General features: G+C 51.7%; 1 protein-coding gene across 1 annotated transcript in view; it reads left to right on the forward strand.

Annotated features, from left to right (window-relative positions):
- The window catches only part of RBM33 (RNA binding motif protein 33), a 124,229-nt gene that overhangs the window by 43,408 nt on the left and 67,120 nt on the right, over positions 1-13,701 (forward strand). The window contains exons 8-10 of the mRNA XM_023536733.1: positions 5,571-5,779; positions 8,581-8,863; positions 13,236-13,283. Of these exons, the coding sequence (XP_023392501.1) occupies positions 5,571-5,779; positions 8,581-8,863; positions 13,236-13,283 (540 nt within the window). The remainder of the gene's footprint in view (positions 1-5,570; positions 5,780-8,580; positions 8,864-13,235; positions 13,284-13,701) is intronic.

Here is a 13,701-nt window from a genome sequence, read left to right on the forward strand (position 1 = left end):
CCCATGCCTGGCATAAGTGTCCCCATGCATGGTATAAGTGTCCCCATGCCTTGCATCAGTGTCCCCATGCATGGTATAAGTTTTCCTGTGCCTTGCATAAGTTTCCCCATGCCTTGCATAAGCGTCCTCATGCGTGGCGTAAGTGTCCCCAAGCCTGGCATAAGTTTCCCCATGCGTGGCATAAGTTTCCCCATGCCTGGCCTAAGTGTCCCCATGCATGGTGTAAGTGTCCCCATGCGTGGCATAAGTTTCCCCATTCCTTGCATAAGTGTCCCCATGCATGGTATAAGTGTCCCCATGCATGGTATAAGTGTCCCCATGCCTGGCATAAGTTTCCCCATGCCTTGCATAAGTGTCCCCATGCATGGTATAAGTGTCCCCATGCATGGTATAAGTGTCCCCATGCCTGGCATAAGTGTCCCCATGCATGGTATAAGTGTCCCCATGCCTGGCTTAAGTGTCACCATGCATGGTATAAGTGTCCCCATGCATTGCATAAGTGTCCCCGTGCGTGGCATAAGTGTCCCCATGCGTGGTATAAGTGTCCCCATGCGTGGCATAAGTGTCCCCATGCGTGGTATAAGTTTCCCCATGCCTGGCATAAGTGTCCCCATGCATGGTATAAGTGTCCCCATGCCTGACTTAAGTGTCCCCATGCATGGTATAAATGTCCCCATGCGTAGCATAAGTTTCCCCATTCCTTGCGTAAGTGTCCCCATGCATGGTATAAGTGTCGCCATGCGTGGCATAAGTGTCCCCATGCGTAGCATGTTTCCCCATGCCTTGCATAAGTGTCCCCATGCATGGTATAAGGGTCCCCATGCCTGGCATAAGTGTCCCCATGCATGGTATAAGTGTCCCCATGCATGGTATAAGTGTCCCCATGCCTGGCATAAATGTCCCCATGCGTAGCATAAGTGTCCCCATGCATTGCATAAGTGTCCCCATGCGTGGCATAAGTGTCCCCATGCGTGGTATAAGTTTCCCCATGCCTGGCATAAGTTTCCCCATGCGTGGTATAAGTTTCCCCATGCCTGGCATAAGTGTCGCCATGCATGGCATAAGTTTCCCCATGCCTTGCATAAGTGTCCCCATGCATGGTATAAGTGTCTCCATGCCTTGCATAAGTGTCCCCATGCATGGTATAAGTGTCCCCATGCTAGCATAAGTTTCCCCATGCATGGCATAAGTGTCCCCATGCCTGGCATAAGTGTCCCCATGCATGGCTTAAGTTGTCCCCATGCCTTGCATAAGTGTCCCCATGCCTGGCATAAGTGTCCCCATGCCTTGCATAAGTGTCCCCATGCATGGTATAAGTGTCCCCATGCCTGGTATAAGTGTCCCCATGCCTTGCATAAGTGTCCCCATGCCTGGCATAAGTGTCCCCATGCCTTGCATAAGTGTCCCCATGCATGGTATAAGTGTCCCCCCCATGCCTGGCATAAGTGTCCCCATGCATGGCATAAGTGTCCCCATGCATTGCATAAGTGTCCCCATGCGTGGCATAAGTGTCCCCATGCCTGGCATAAGTGTCCCCATGCGTGGATGCGTGGCATAAGTGTCCCCATGCATGGTATAAGTGTCCCCATGCCTGGCTTAAGTTTCCCCATGCATTGCATAAGTGTCCCCATGCATGGTATAAGTGTCACCATGCCTTGCATAAGTGTCCCCATGCATGGTATAAGTTTCCCCATGCCTTGAATAAGTGTCCCCATGCCTGGTATAAGTGTCCCTATGCATTGCATGAGTGTCCCCATGCGTGGCATAAGTGTCCTCATGCGTAGCATGTTTCCCCATGCCTTGCATAAGTGTCCCCATGCGTGGTAGAAGTGTCCCCATGCGTGGCATAAGTGTCCCCATGCGTGGCATAAGTGTCCCATGCGTGGTATAAGTTTCCCCGTGCCTGGTATAAGTGTCCCCATGCGTGGCATAAGTGTCCCCATACGTGGCATAAGTGTCCCATGCCTGGTATAAGTGTCTCCATGGTCCCCATGCGTGGCATAAGTGTCCCATGCGTGGCATAAGTGTCTCATGCGTGGCATAAGTGTCCCCATGCCTGGCGGAGCATCCAGCTTGCCTATGTTCGTGATTTGTGTTTCATTCCTGCATCTCTTTCTTTTGAGACCCTTTGCTTCATTTCCTTCTTCTCAGGGTCACTTATACTGCCTTTATTCAAGAACTTGTGTCTTTTTAAGGCATCTGGCAGCTTCATACTCATGTCATCCTGAGAAAGGAGACTGTAAGGGGCTACTGGCAGGCAAGGTGGCCTCTTTAAATATGGGGGGAGAGGGTCTGAGGTCCTGAGAGGCAGAGTAGCTTAAGCATAAACAGTTTGACCAGTTACCACTCTTTAAACATTAAAAAAAAAGCTTTAAGTGCATTTGTGCAGATGCGGTTGTTTGGCTAGATAATAGGGCAGGTAAAAATGGGGCTTAAAAGCATCTTTCTTGGCCCTACATTTACGAGCCTTAAGCGAAGAAAGCTTAGTGTTTGGAACTAAGTGCGTTTTCCAGTACCTGAAAAGTTGGGGTTATTCCCGATATAAGAAGGATTTTTATGTCCATTTAAAAATGGGTTTCCTTAAACAGCGAGTTCCCTTATTACCGTTAACACTCCTGTGCCCCGAACAAAAGGGTAGTTGTATATAAAAGAAAAGTACTTATTGAGAAAGAGAGGCTGCTGCAGTAATTGATAAACTAGAAAGTTGCGTAATTTTTTACTTATCACTTTATTCGTGTGTTCCTGATGATAGAAATATTTATTTCAGGTTCCATCTAGAAGTACATTTATTTGACTGTGTAAAGCTGTTTACCTACTCCCTGTAATGAATTTAATGTTTCTCACTACCAGAGTACATATGATAAATATTTTTGACAAAAGTCTTTTAACATTTTGAATTCAAATAAAAACAGTTTGTGAAATCGATTAATGTTGAGAACACTGCACCCTTTAAAAAGGATGAAGTCATGCTCTGGCATCCCCCACTTCTGAGCCTTTAGTCTATGGGTGGGGTAGTGAGCCCTCTTCAAAATCTAGAGGGGTGCTTTGGTCACTTTTAATCTTTCTCACGTTCAAATATGTGATGTCACTCTTAAATACAGAGAGCACTAATTCATACATGCTTGACGGTCTTGACAGTTACAGAGCCCAATACAAAGGTTTGTGTTTTGAATTCAGATTGAATTAGAAGTAGAATTTTGGGCTTTCATCTAGGTTAATATCTTTAATAGTGAGCTTTTTTCCTCAACCAGGATTCTGGAAAGTAAATCTTACAGAAAATGTGTGCATTTTTTCAATTTTCCCAAGGATGGTACAAAACTCCATACCTAAGAGAGAAGTTTGTTCTTTACACATAAGGATGCTGCCGGGTAGAAGGGATTCTCTCTCTCAGAATCCGATTGAGGAAGGGTGTCTAGAGCATATATATGTAAGGGAATGATTTATTTTCATTGGAAATTTTTCACTGGAAATTTCAGTGGAAATGTCAAATGCCATTTCTAAAAAGTGGGTGTCATTGACCAGTTTCCGTAACGTGTCAGCTCAAAAGTTCAGAGCTGCCAGTTCTTTTGCCTGAGGAGGTAGACCCCAGATTCTCTTTGAAACAAGCAATACAAGCAACACATGAAAGACTTTATTTCAGTTAGGTTTTTTTCCATTTTCTATGAGTAGGTTTCTGGATTTTTCAATATTGTGTTTCACTGGCATACGTATTATGTTAAATTGTTTTATTGCTTTAGCCTATAGAATATTGTTGTGATACCCACATAATGTCCTCTTTAACTAATGTCCTAAGTTAATTTTGTTTAAAGCACAGGGTCTATGGGAAAAACATTTTCATCAGGTCATAAACAGTTCGAGATCGCTAGTGCCCAGCAGTAGAATACTGTCCTAAGTCTACACAGTGGTCCTTGCACTTGTAAGGATTTACAAATTTCATGACTTAGTTATCTTGTAAAAAACTCAGACTATCATTCGTTGTTTTTATTTTGCCAAATAAACTGTGTTTTATAAATATTCATTACATATTAGTCCAGCTATCGTAAAATTATTTGTATGTATGTTTTTCTTAAGCACAGTTTAGACAGGTTCAGTGCAGTGTAAAACTTTGTTACATTGAGCTATAGCTCTCTGCTTTAAAGATCTGGACATAGTTCAGAAAACACTTAAAGGGAAATTAACATTTCAGTTGAAGTTACACATGTAATTTCCATCCTGTCATATTTTGGTGACCTTTTGTGACAGCTTGTCTCAATTGGAAGAAGGCATTTTTACTTGCTGATTAAAGATGTCATTTGAAACCATTTTATTACTGGGGTTGGTGAAATTAATCTTGACACTTAGAACCACTAGAAAAATAATTGCTGATTCACCACATAAAATGTGTGTGTGAACCAATCATGTAGTCAAGATTGGAGTAAAAGTCTGCGCTCGTTAAGAGATTAAATTTCTTTCAAATGGGGTCTAGATTCATTTGAAGGGGAGGGGAATGCCATAGAAACAATTTCAAGAAAATGAAATGTGGCTTAGAGATGTAGGAAGAGTTTGGCGATGACGATGGCATCCAAGGTAGGGGACAGACTGGCAAGATCTAAAATGCACCCTTCACTGTGGAAAAGGCGTCGGCGAGCTGCTCAGAATGCAGTGAAATCTCTAGAAGATGTTCGTTTATCTGTGTAAGATAACTTACCACAGTAGACAGTATTCTCAAATAAAGGAACCATATTTGAATAAGTCAGCTTTTTTCTTTTAGGAATTTAGAATAATGTGTCAACTAAAGTTTCTTAGGGCCAGCGTCTGTGTGTGTTTTGTACCCGTAAAGCGTGGGTCGGACAGGCGGGCACCTCCGGGGGCCCCACAGACACTTGCATCGAGGGCTTTTTCTCATGTGACTTTGCTGTCATTTGGTATTCAGCCTTCCCTATCAGTGCATGCACGTCTTCACACAGTCAAGTGTTATTTTTCTGCTAAATCTGAGAATTTGAAATGATAAGAGTATTAAATGAGTTTTCCATTCTTTATGAAATTAACTTTGACTACAGAATGATTTCATCAATAGTTTTGTTTTAAAATCAGAAGAGTCAGGAATTTGTTTTATATTCTTTTTGTCCCTGTGCCACCGTGCATTAATAATCTACCGGTTTCAGTAAGAAAATCGTACCGGTGTAGGGCGGGCGGAGCCAGGTGTCGAGTGCCGTCGTCTGCGGTGGGTGGGAGAAACGATGGCGACCGCCCACAGCTTGCGGGTGGCGGGCGGCTGTTACGTGCAGCACCAGCCTCTTCGTTTTCGCTCCCCTCAGAACATTCCGTGGCCTCAAATGGAAACACTTTCGTTTATTTGTACAGGAGGCACTCGGATGTTATTCCGGGAGAAAGCGTGCCGTCCTTGAGCAGGTCTCACAGTGGACGTGGGTGTCGCGATTGTGTCCCGTTTGTCCTGCTAGCTCAGTTACTTGCTGTGGGCGAAGCACTCGCTGCCCCAGAGCTTCCGTGTCACGTACTGCCCTGTCTCCTCCCTGTGAGTCTGTTCCGACTCTTTTATGTACCTAACACGTGTGCATCTTTTCACCTAGAGCTTTCAGCGGAAGCCAAAGCGGCGCTGCTCGAGTTCGAAGAACGGGAGCGACAGCACAAGCAGGGCCGCTACGGCTCACGGCGGGGCGGAAGGAGAGGAGGCTCCCTGATGTGTCGTGGCCTGGGGGACCAGAGGAGAGAGAACAGTGACAGGGGACGGATGAAAGACCACAGGCCTGCCCTGCTGCCCACTCAGCCTCCCGTCGTGGTAATGTTGACAGTTTCATTGTGATCGCCTCAAACTTCCGGTCAGACGGAAACGTGCTTTCGTGGGTATCGCATTTTGCGTTTATTGCTTAGTCTAGTATTACAGTTTACTGATAGGATTAGTGGCTAAAGTTTCTTTATAGTCTGTAACAGGATGTTATCTGCGGTCTTGTAAATTCTCTTCCCTGTTATCTGGGGAGCGAGAACTCATTGTGTACACGGCTGCTTGTGGAGCAGGGAATCATGAGCCCTGCCTCCTTAGGCGACAGGACCGCAGAGGAGCCTTGCTTTTAACTTCTGCTCGTGCAGGAGCGCTTCTCCCCAGAGCACCACCCTCAGGACTGGATTTATTACCTCCAGAATCTCGGCAGTCATCGTTTATTTTATAAAAATGCTTTTTTCTTTGTCCTGTTTACCGTAGGTTTTTCCTTAAGTACACCAGTTCCTCTTAGAGTAACTACCATATTCTATCCATAAAAATGGGGTTGTCTTATCCTAGCCATAAACATTTTTCATAGTTTAGGGATAAAGCATATACTTGTAATTTTGGCCTACTTTTAATTTCCCTGTATTTGAAAGACGAGACGTCTCAGCAGCAAGGCAGGAATTGTAGTGATTGTGTTGGGTCCACTGAGTCTATGTCTCTCCTACGTTTTTATCCAAATTTAAGGGGAAAGCACTTTGCTTCTGTGTAGAAATGCTAGGTTTAGGAGCGCTCGTCTGTGAAATGGCGAAAGTGGAGAAGTCGATTTACTGTTCTAACAGGAGAATCCCATTGTGACGGGAAGGAGGGGCGCAGAGGTAGGTGGCCGATCCCAGCCTGCAGGGACCGGTGGTTTTCACGGCTGGGCTCGTCTGCGCGCGTTCCCACCGCCATTCCAGGCCGAGGTGCCACTGACCTCGCGAAGGCTGGCCTGCCTTCCTCGTCGGCCCCGTCCTGCGTCCCGGCCCCGTGTCCGGCCCCAGCCTGCATGCGGCATGTGTCGAGCGGCCGGTGCGGCCATTTTGGCGTCCTGGGGGGAGCAGGCACACAGGAGACCTGTTTTTGTGGGATCGTGTTTCCACGGTCCAGGACCGTAGCCAAGCTCCCGTGTTGTCACCCACAGTGAGGGGACTGCCCGCCGGCCTCCTTCAGGGGTGAGCCGAGTGGCCAGGGGACGCTGTGAGATTTCCCAGTGAGTCACCTAAGCCCCCCACAGCGAGGTGGCTCTCTGGATCTTCCGGCTGACATGGCCTCAGAGCTCCCTGTGAGCGGGCCGAGCCTGGGGCCGAGATCAAGGCCGAGACTAGGGCCGACCCAGCCTGGCCTCTCGGGGCTGCAGGCGCCGCTCCCGTCTCGCGAGTCGGTGCCCCTTTAGAATGGCAGTTTACTGACGAGGTCAAAGCTGTCTGCCCTGAACGTCCCCTCACTCCGACCTGTGTCCGCCCCAGATCACAACCGCCCGTGACCCTGTTTCCTCCCCAGCCCCAGGCCCAGCGTTCTGGAAAGAACGCTCTCTGCCCATGTCTTGGCTTCTGTCCGTCTCCTCGTTCAGTCTGGACCGTGTCCTTCGCCCTGTCCTGCGTGAGCTCTCGGAATCACCCCGTCCCCTTGTCCTTTCTGGTCCCACTGTGCTCTGGGGCCTTGGGCGTCACCAGTGAGCGCCCCTTTCTTGAGCCTCTGATTTGGGGCCTGAGGTTTGGGGTGTCCTCGCTCATCTTCTCGGGCTGCCTCTTTCTCTCCTGTTCCGTCAGCTGACTGTTCTCAGGTTCTGTCCTCTGTCCTCCTTTTATCATGGCTCAGCCATGTCGTCCTTGCCGCCACCTGCCATCCCCACGCGGCTGAGTCTCTCGCCCTGCCCTCTTGCGAGCTCTGATTTCGTTTCCTCGCTGCCCTGTCGCTCTCCACACGGACAGCCCGCGGGCCCCTAGCTGTGCCGTCCAAGACCCACGATGTACTTAAAACTCCTGATGCCCTCGGGTACGCGACCTTGCGTCGTGCGCGCACTCGGTTCCGTTCGGGCGCGCTCCGACGTCAGTTACTGCGCTGTCTGGTGTTCACCGGCGAGTGAGGTAGCCGAGGTCCCCGTCACGTGCTTCCTCACCGTGCACGTTGCGTGTGGCGGGACGACAGACCCTGCAGGGGATTCAGGAGCCGCCACAGTTTGGCGTCCTGCTCGGGGGAGCAGCTCGCTGTGCTCGGGGCTGGTCGGGAGTTTGCTGCTGCCTCTGCTGAGTGTGGCCGGTCTGACTCGTGGCCACAAGCAGGCCTGGGCCATCAGGTTCCCTCTAGGCCAGCTCCGGCTCTTTAGCTCTCCACGACGGTCGTGTAGGAGGAGGAGGACGGCCAGGACCCTGTTGCAGGCTCCCTGGGACTGTCCGACAGTGGCCCTGGGCCTCGGCGCTTCGGCGCACGCGCTCCACGCTGCGCCTTCCCCCATCCTTTCTCCGGCGGGAACCACGCTGGCGTCCCTGGTGTACGCGGCCGCGTGTCGGTCCGCCTGTCCACCCGCACCAGCACCCTCCGTGCGCGGCCCTCTCTTCCCTGCTTCCTGCGCGGTCCAGGGCGGGCTGGGCTTGGTGGGCCGGGGGCGGATGCCGTCTGTCGGCATCCACGCGCGGCGTGGGGCCGGCTCGCGTGGGAAGGGGCGGTCCTCTGGAACAGGCGGCGCTGCTTTGCTCCCCGCCGGCCCCGCAGCTGCTCCCGTGAGCTGCGAAATCCCAGCGTCCTGTGGGACCAGCGCACGTCTCTGCCGGGGTCAGCAGTCGCCGACGTGGCTTCTCAGTGTTGATATCTGTGAATTTGTCTTTCTGTGGTTTTAGACACACTCGCCGAGACTGATTCCTCCTCCGCAGCCTCAGCCGCCGCCGCCGCCGCCGCCCCCGCCGCAGCAGCCGATCAGAAGCCTGTTCCAGCAGCAGCCGCTGCAGCCGCTGCTGCCTCTGCAGCACCCGCACCACCCCTCCCCTCCGCAGGGGCTGCACATGCCGCCCCAGATCGAGGCCCCGAGGGTGATGATGACCCCTCCGCCCGTGACCCCGCAGCAGCCCAAGAACATACACATAAACCCCCACTTCAAGGGGGCCGTGGTGGCGCCCGTTCAAGGTACGTGTGTCCTTCGCGGTCGTAAAGCCATCGGGCCCCGTTCAGGTCTGTCAGGACGACTTGGCTTCCGGGAGGCCCGCCCGCCCGCCCTCAGGGACGCGGCTGTGTCTTTTTTCCTAATTGAGTAGAAGGTGCCGAATTTTGAGGGAAGCAGAGGCATCGTGGCGATGGTAGCACTGCCTCTCCAGACGCCCTGGCGGGGTGTTTGCGGAGTGGGTCCCCTCAGGCCTCTGTTGAGCGCACTTGTTGTCTGAGGCACCGAGATACGGGGGTGACCGAAACAGACGAAGCTTCTGCAGTCAGGCGGTCAGTGAGCAGCAGGCACGTTAGTTGTTGTGCGGCATGTGACAGGATGCAAACGCAGTGACAGGGCGGACGCGGGTGGAGTTGGTTTCATTGCCGGTGTACAAGGTAGAAGCCAGAGAGCTGGTGGCATGCCCTTTTCAGCGGAGAATATTCCAGACAGAGGAGTCAGAAGGAACAGAGGGTCTTAGTTCAGGTGAGACCACGCCTGCGAGTTCAGGTGACCAGAAGGAGATGATGAGCAGAGAGGATGTGAGCACCTGGGCCGCGCAGGGCTCCGGCTTCCCTCCGAGCGAAACACGCGCTGGCCGGAGGGTGGCCCAGGCATGACGCCATCGGCTCGTGTTTCAGAGAGTTGTGCTCACTGCTGAGGTGAGAGTGGCCATAGGGTGACGAGGTTGGAAGCCAGGCACCTGGCTGGGACGTACTTAACCGACATCCGGTAATGGACGGCAGCGGCTCAGATGAGGTGGCAGCAGCGACAGTGTGGAGTGGCCAGATGCTGGCTGCGATGCAAGACGGACCCACCAGGATTTGGTGGCAGGTGGGACGAGAGAGAGAGCGCACACGCACACGTGAGCGAGCGCAGGAATGACGCCAAGGGGCCCGAGCACCGGGGATGGGGGGGCTGCCATCACCTGGCGGTGGGGAGCAGGGGTCGAGGAAAGACCAGAGTTCTGTCCTGGATGAAGTTGAGGAGCTGGCTAGACACGTAGGCGGAGATGTCAGGCAGGCAGGTGGCATGAGTTCAGACATGGGTTCTGGGCTCCAGGTACACATTGGGGGGTTGTTGGCACCTAGATGGATCTAGAGCCTGCGCCCAGTGAGAGGCCTAGAGAAGGGATGTTGCCGTGTGGGAGAGACCACGGCCTGGAACCTGGGGTGATCGGGTCAGCATTGGGGGCGGGGGGCTTGCGGGGAGGAGGGAAGGAGGGAACGGGGTAGAGGACAAGGAGCAGGGGAAGAACGTGGCCACCGAGGGCCCGCAGGAGGGACCCACTGCTGACCGGTCAGTGGAGAGTGCACTTAGCAGTAGGGGCCTTGGGGCGTTTGACAGGGTGGCTTTGGTGAAGTGGCGGAGGCACGCGCCTTGCCAAGGGGGATTTGGGAAGGAGCGGGGCACTGAACCTGGAGAGTGACGTGTCGCTGGTCTTCCAAGGCGCTCTGCTACAGCAGAGGTCGGTGGTGATTGGTGGGAGGAAGTGAGTTTGAAAGGAAGCGTTTCATTTTAAAGTGGAAAAACTAGCAGCTAGTTGAGAAGGGAAACAGCCAGTGCAGGTGAGGGAGAAGTATGTCCTTCCCGGGCCCGGTGCCCAGTGCCAGGACGGTGGTGGTGGAGGCCGTTGTCATGAACTTAGTCAGACCAGTCAGTGTCCTTGGTCAGGTGTGGTCCAGACAGTTGAGTGCTGGAGTCGAGGTGTTGGCAGAGCAGCAGATGGTGGTGGTGTTTGAGGGAGCACGGAAGGCAGCGTGGTAACGGGCCTGCAGGGTGTGGAAAGGGGGTAACCGGACATCTTTGTAGGGGCAGATGATGGGGCAAGTCGGGTCCTGCAGCGAGCGACGTGGAAAGGGAGACCATGTAGCGGGAAGAAGGGGGGTGCATAGCGATTGCGGAAAGGTGGGTCACTGACGACGACCAGCCTTGGGATAGAGCTGAGCCCAGAGGGACGGAGGATGGGGACCTGAGAGGTAGGGTGGCAGAAGCATCGTCTCTGCCAAGACAAGGGACAGGGCACTGTTGGTGTTGGTGGGCTGGGAGCTGGCCTCTGAGGCACGTGAGCAGTAGTGGAGCAAGAGGTGGACAGCAACAGGTGGTGGGTGGTGTCTTCAGGTGACAGGAGATGCAGACAGGACCCGGGGCCAGGAATGCCCCACCACCTTCAGAGCCAGCAGGAGGAGGGCTGAGACAAAACCCGCCTCGCATGTCGGGAGAGCTAGGTTTCCATTAGCATGAGAAGGGGACAGGCTGAGGGCGTCATGGCTTCTGGTGACGGTGAACTTGGAATTCCAAAGGGTGTGGTTGAGAAGTTTGCATCTTGGGGAGCAGCCCGAAGTAGGACTTGGGGTGCAGGGCAGGCCAGTGGCCTGTAGGCACTGTGAAATGGGGCTGTGGCCTTGCAGCAGAGGACCGTGACAGTGGCATGCTGGCCGTGGGTGTGTCAGGGGGAGGTTAGCGTCCTCGAGACACTACAGGAGATCGGGAGGGAGGGTCAGAGTGGCTTTAGTGCCTGTGGGTCCCCAGTGCCCTGATTCACCCATTTGCTTGTCCCGTACCTGTCTTAGACTCACTCAGTGGCCGCGCCCTCTCCAGGGGCTCCGAGCTTCCCTGGGCAGGCTGCATGGCTGCCGCCCGCACAGTGTAGTCCCTGCAGCCAGCACGCTGCCTGCATCTCCTTCAGTAGCTGCGAGGTGGACGGACCGACACATGCGTGCGGGAGGGGACAGTGCGTGCAGGGGGCCCTGTGCTCAGTGCGTTCCTGCACACGCAGCTGCAGGGAATCTAGTCTGTTGGAGGAATTTTACTGATGTCAGCATCTGTTTTGTGTATTTCCTTGTAAAGTCGAAGGAAAACTGGCCGTTGGTAAGGCTCACAGCTTCGCGTAGCCTAACGAACAACAGTGTGAGAGCACAGAGAAGGGGGGAGCGCTACAGAGACCCCACAGTGCCCTCCAGGCACGAGAGCAGCGTGCCTGGTGCCTGGCCCGGGCCGGCCCCCGCGTGTGGAAGGCGGGATGCTCTCACTACGAGCTGGCTTCCTGACGACAGCTCTTGAGCCCTTAGAAGCAACTGAGCTGCTTTTCATCACTGAGCCGATGCCGTAGTGCCCGCCACACACACGGTCCTTCTCTCTGACACACCTTTGATCTTGAGATACGCTGACACAGGAGAGAGCGACAGTTGTCCTTGCTGAGCGTACGTCCCGAACACTGAAGTGGCTGTTTATTCACTAGTTAGTGAACGGGCTGAAGTAGAGAGCACAGTGCTTCTTGAGAGGCTGAGTGTCTAGCTGTCCCCTGCACGTGGAGACAGATGACCCCGTGATTTTTGGAGCCGGAGGCACTGAGAAGGCACATTAAAAAACTGCTTTGTCAAAATTGACAACAGATGCGTGTCTTTTCCCGATGGCACATGTTTTCTTTCGAGGCTGAAGTGTGTTCCATCGTATTATAATTAACCGGTTTCGGTGGAAGTTTAACTTCAGATTTTCACCATTACAACTGTTGCAACGAAAGGAAACTCAGTCTAGTCCATTAAATACATGGGCCAACAGACGATGCACATTTTAAATATCGAACATGCAGCGAGCCAGGTTCCGCTGGTGTGGTCCGTTAGCAGCGCAGATTTTCAGCTCCCTTCTGTCCGAGCACAGAGGGAAGCAGGCGGCGACAGTCGTCTCTCCGCCTGCAGGCCTGGGGCGCAGCGCCCCGGCAAGGGCCGTTCGCACCCGCCTGGGCATTCGCTCTGGCCGGGCCAGCCTTCTCCTCTGCCCCAGCCACACCTGTTCTCACGTGCTCACCTGTCAATTTTTATTCTTTTTTTGCTTTCTCTTCTTGCTTTTTATAGTTTTTTTTTTTTTTTTTAAGTGCCAGCCATCAGAAGGCTTCTGAGTGAGAAATCTCTTAATCATCATCAGATTCCTTCCCAGAGATCCCTCCTGGGTCTCTAGCTCTTGCTGCCCCCAGTTCAAGAGACTTAACATTTTTCCCTTGGAATTATTTGATAGGAATTGATATTTAAACCCCCAGTTTAAATGAAAGTAAGTGGTACGTTTTCGTGATGATCTGGGCATTTTCTATCTGATACTTTGTTTTAGAAACGCTGTCTTCACATTGTTTAACATGTAGTTTTTTTCTTCCTTTTATACTAATCTTTTGAAGTCAGGTAGTCTAGTTTTTTTTCTTTCTATGCTTCACAATTTGATATTTTACATTAAGTATGTAATTGATGTACCCCAGCGCCTTTCAGAATTAATTCTAGCTGTGTAGAATTAGGGGCTGGATCCTGTTTTATATATAAAGTCTTGCAAATTGACCCACTCTCATTTTGAAATTCTGACTCATTGGATTAGATGCTCAAGAGAGGGATCGACTCCTGCCTTTCAGACAATTTCATCAAAGTAAGTTTCTTTCAGTCACACGTTGCCTTTGATTAAGCAGTCGCATAGGCCCATACACACTGTCACTTTAAGTTGGACGGGTGGAAGTGTGATGCTAATTACAAGGCTTAGTGTATGGAATTACTTGAGTAATCGTAGTAAATAAAAATTAGTTTATCTCAGCACTCTGTTTTTAAAGTAATTTTGATTGACTTTTACGTTGTATCATTCCTGTATTTTTCATTTACAGGAAATTTCTGAAGTTAAAAATATGCTGTATTTTTAATATTATATAATTACATTTCTAATTTTTAAGTTATTATCCTTGCTCTATACTCACTTGGTCATTCCTCTGTGCATGTCTGTGTCATAGTCTCTTCTAGGGACACTAGCCAGTCCTATTGGCTTAAGGCCCACCCACATGGCCTCATTTTACCTT

Source organism: Pteropus vampyrus, unplaced genomic scaffold, assembly GCF_000151845.1.
Source record: "Pteropus vampyrus isolate Shadow unplaced genomic scaffold, Pvam_2.0 Scaffold168, whole genome shotgun sequence".
Taxonomy (NCBI): Eukaryota; Metazoa; Chordata; class Mammalia; order Chiroptera; family Pteropodidae; genus Pteropus; species Pteropus vampyrus.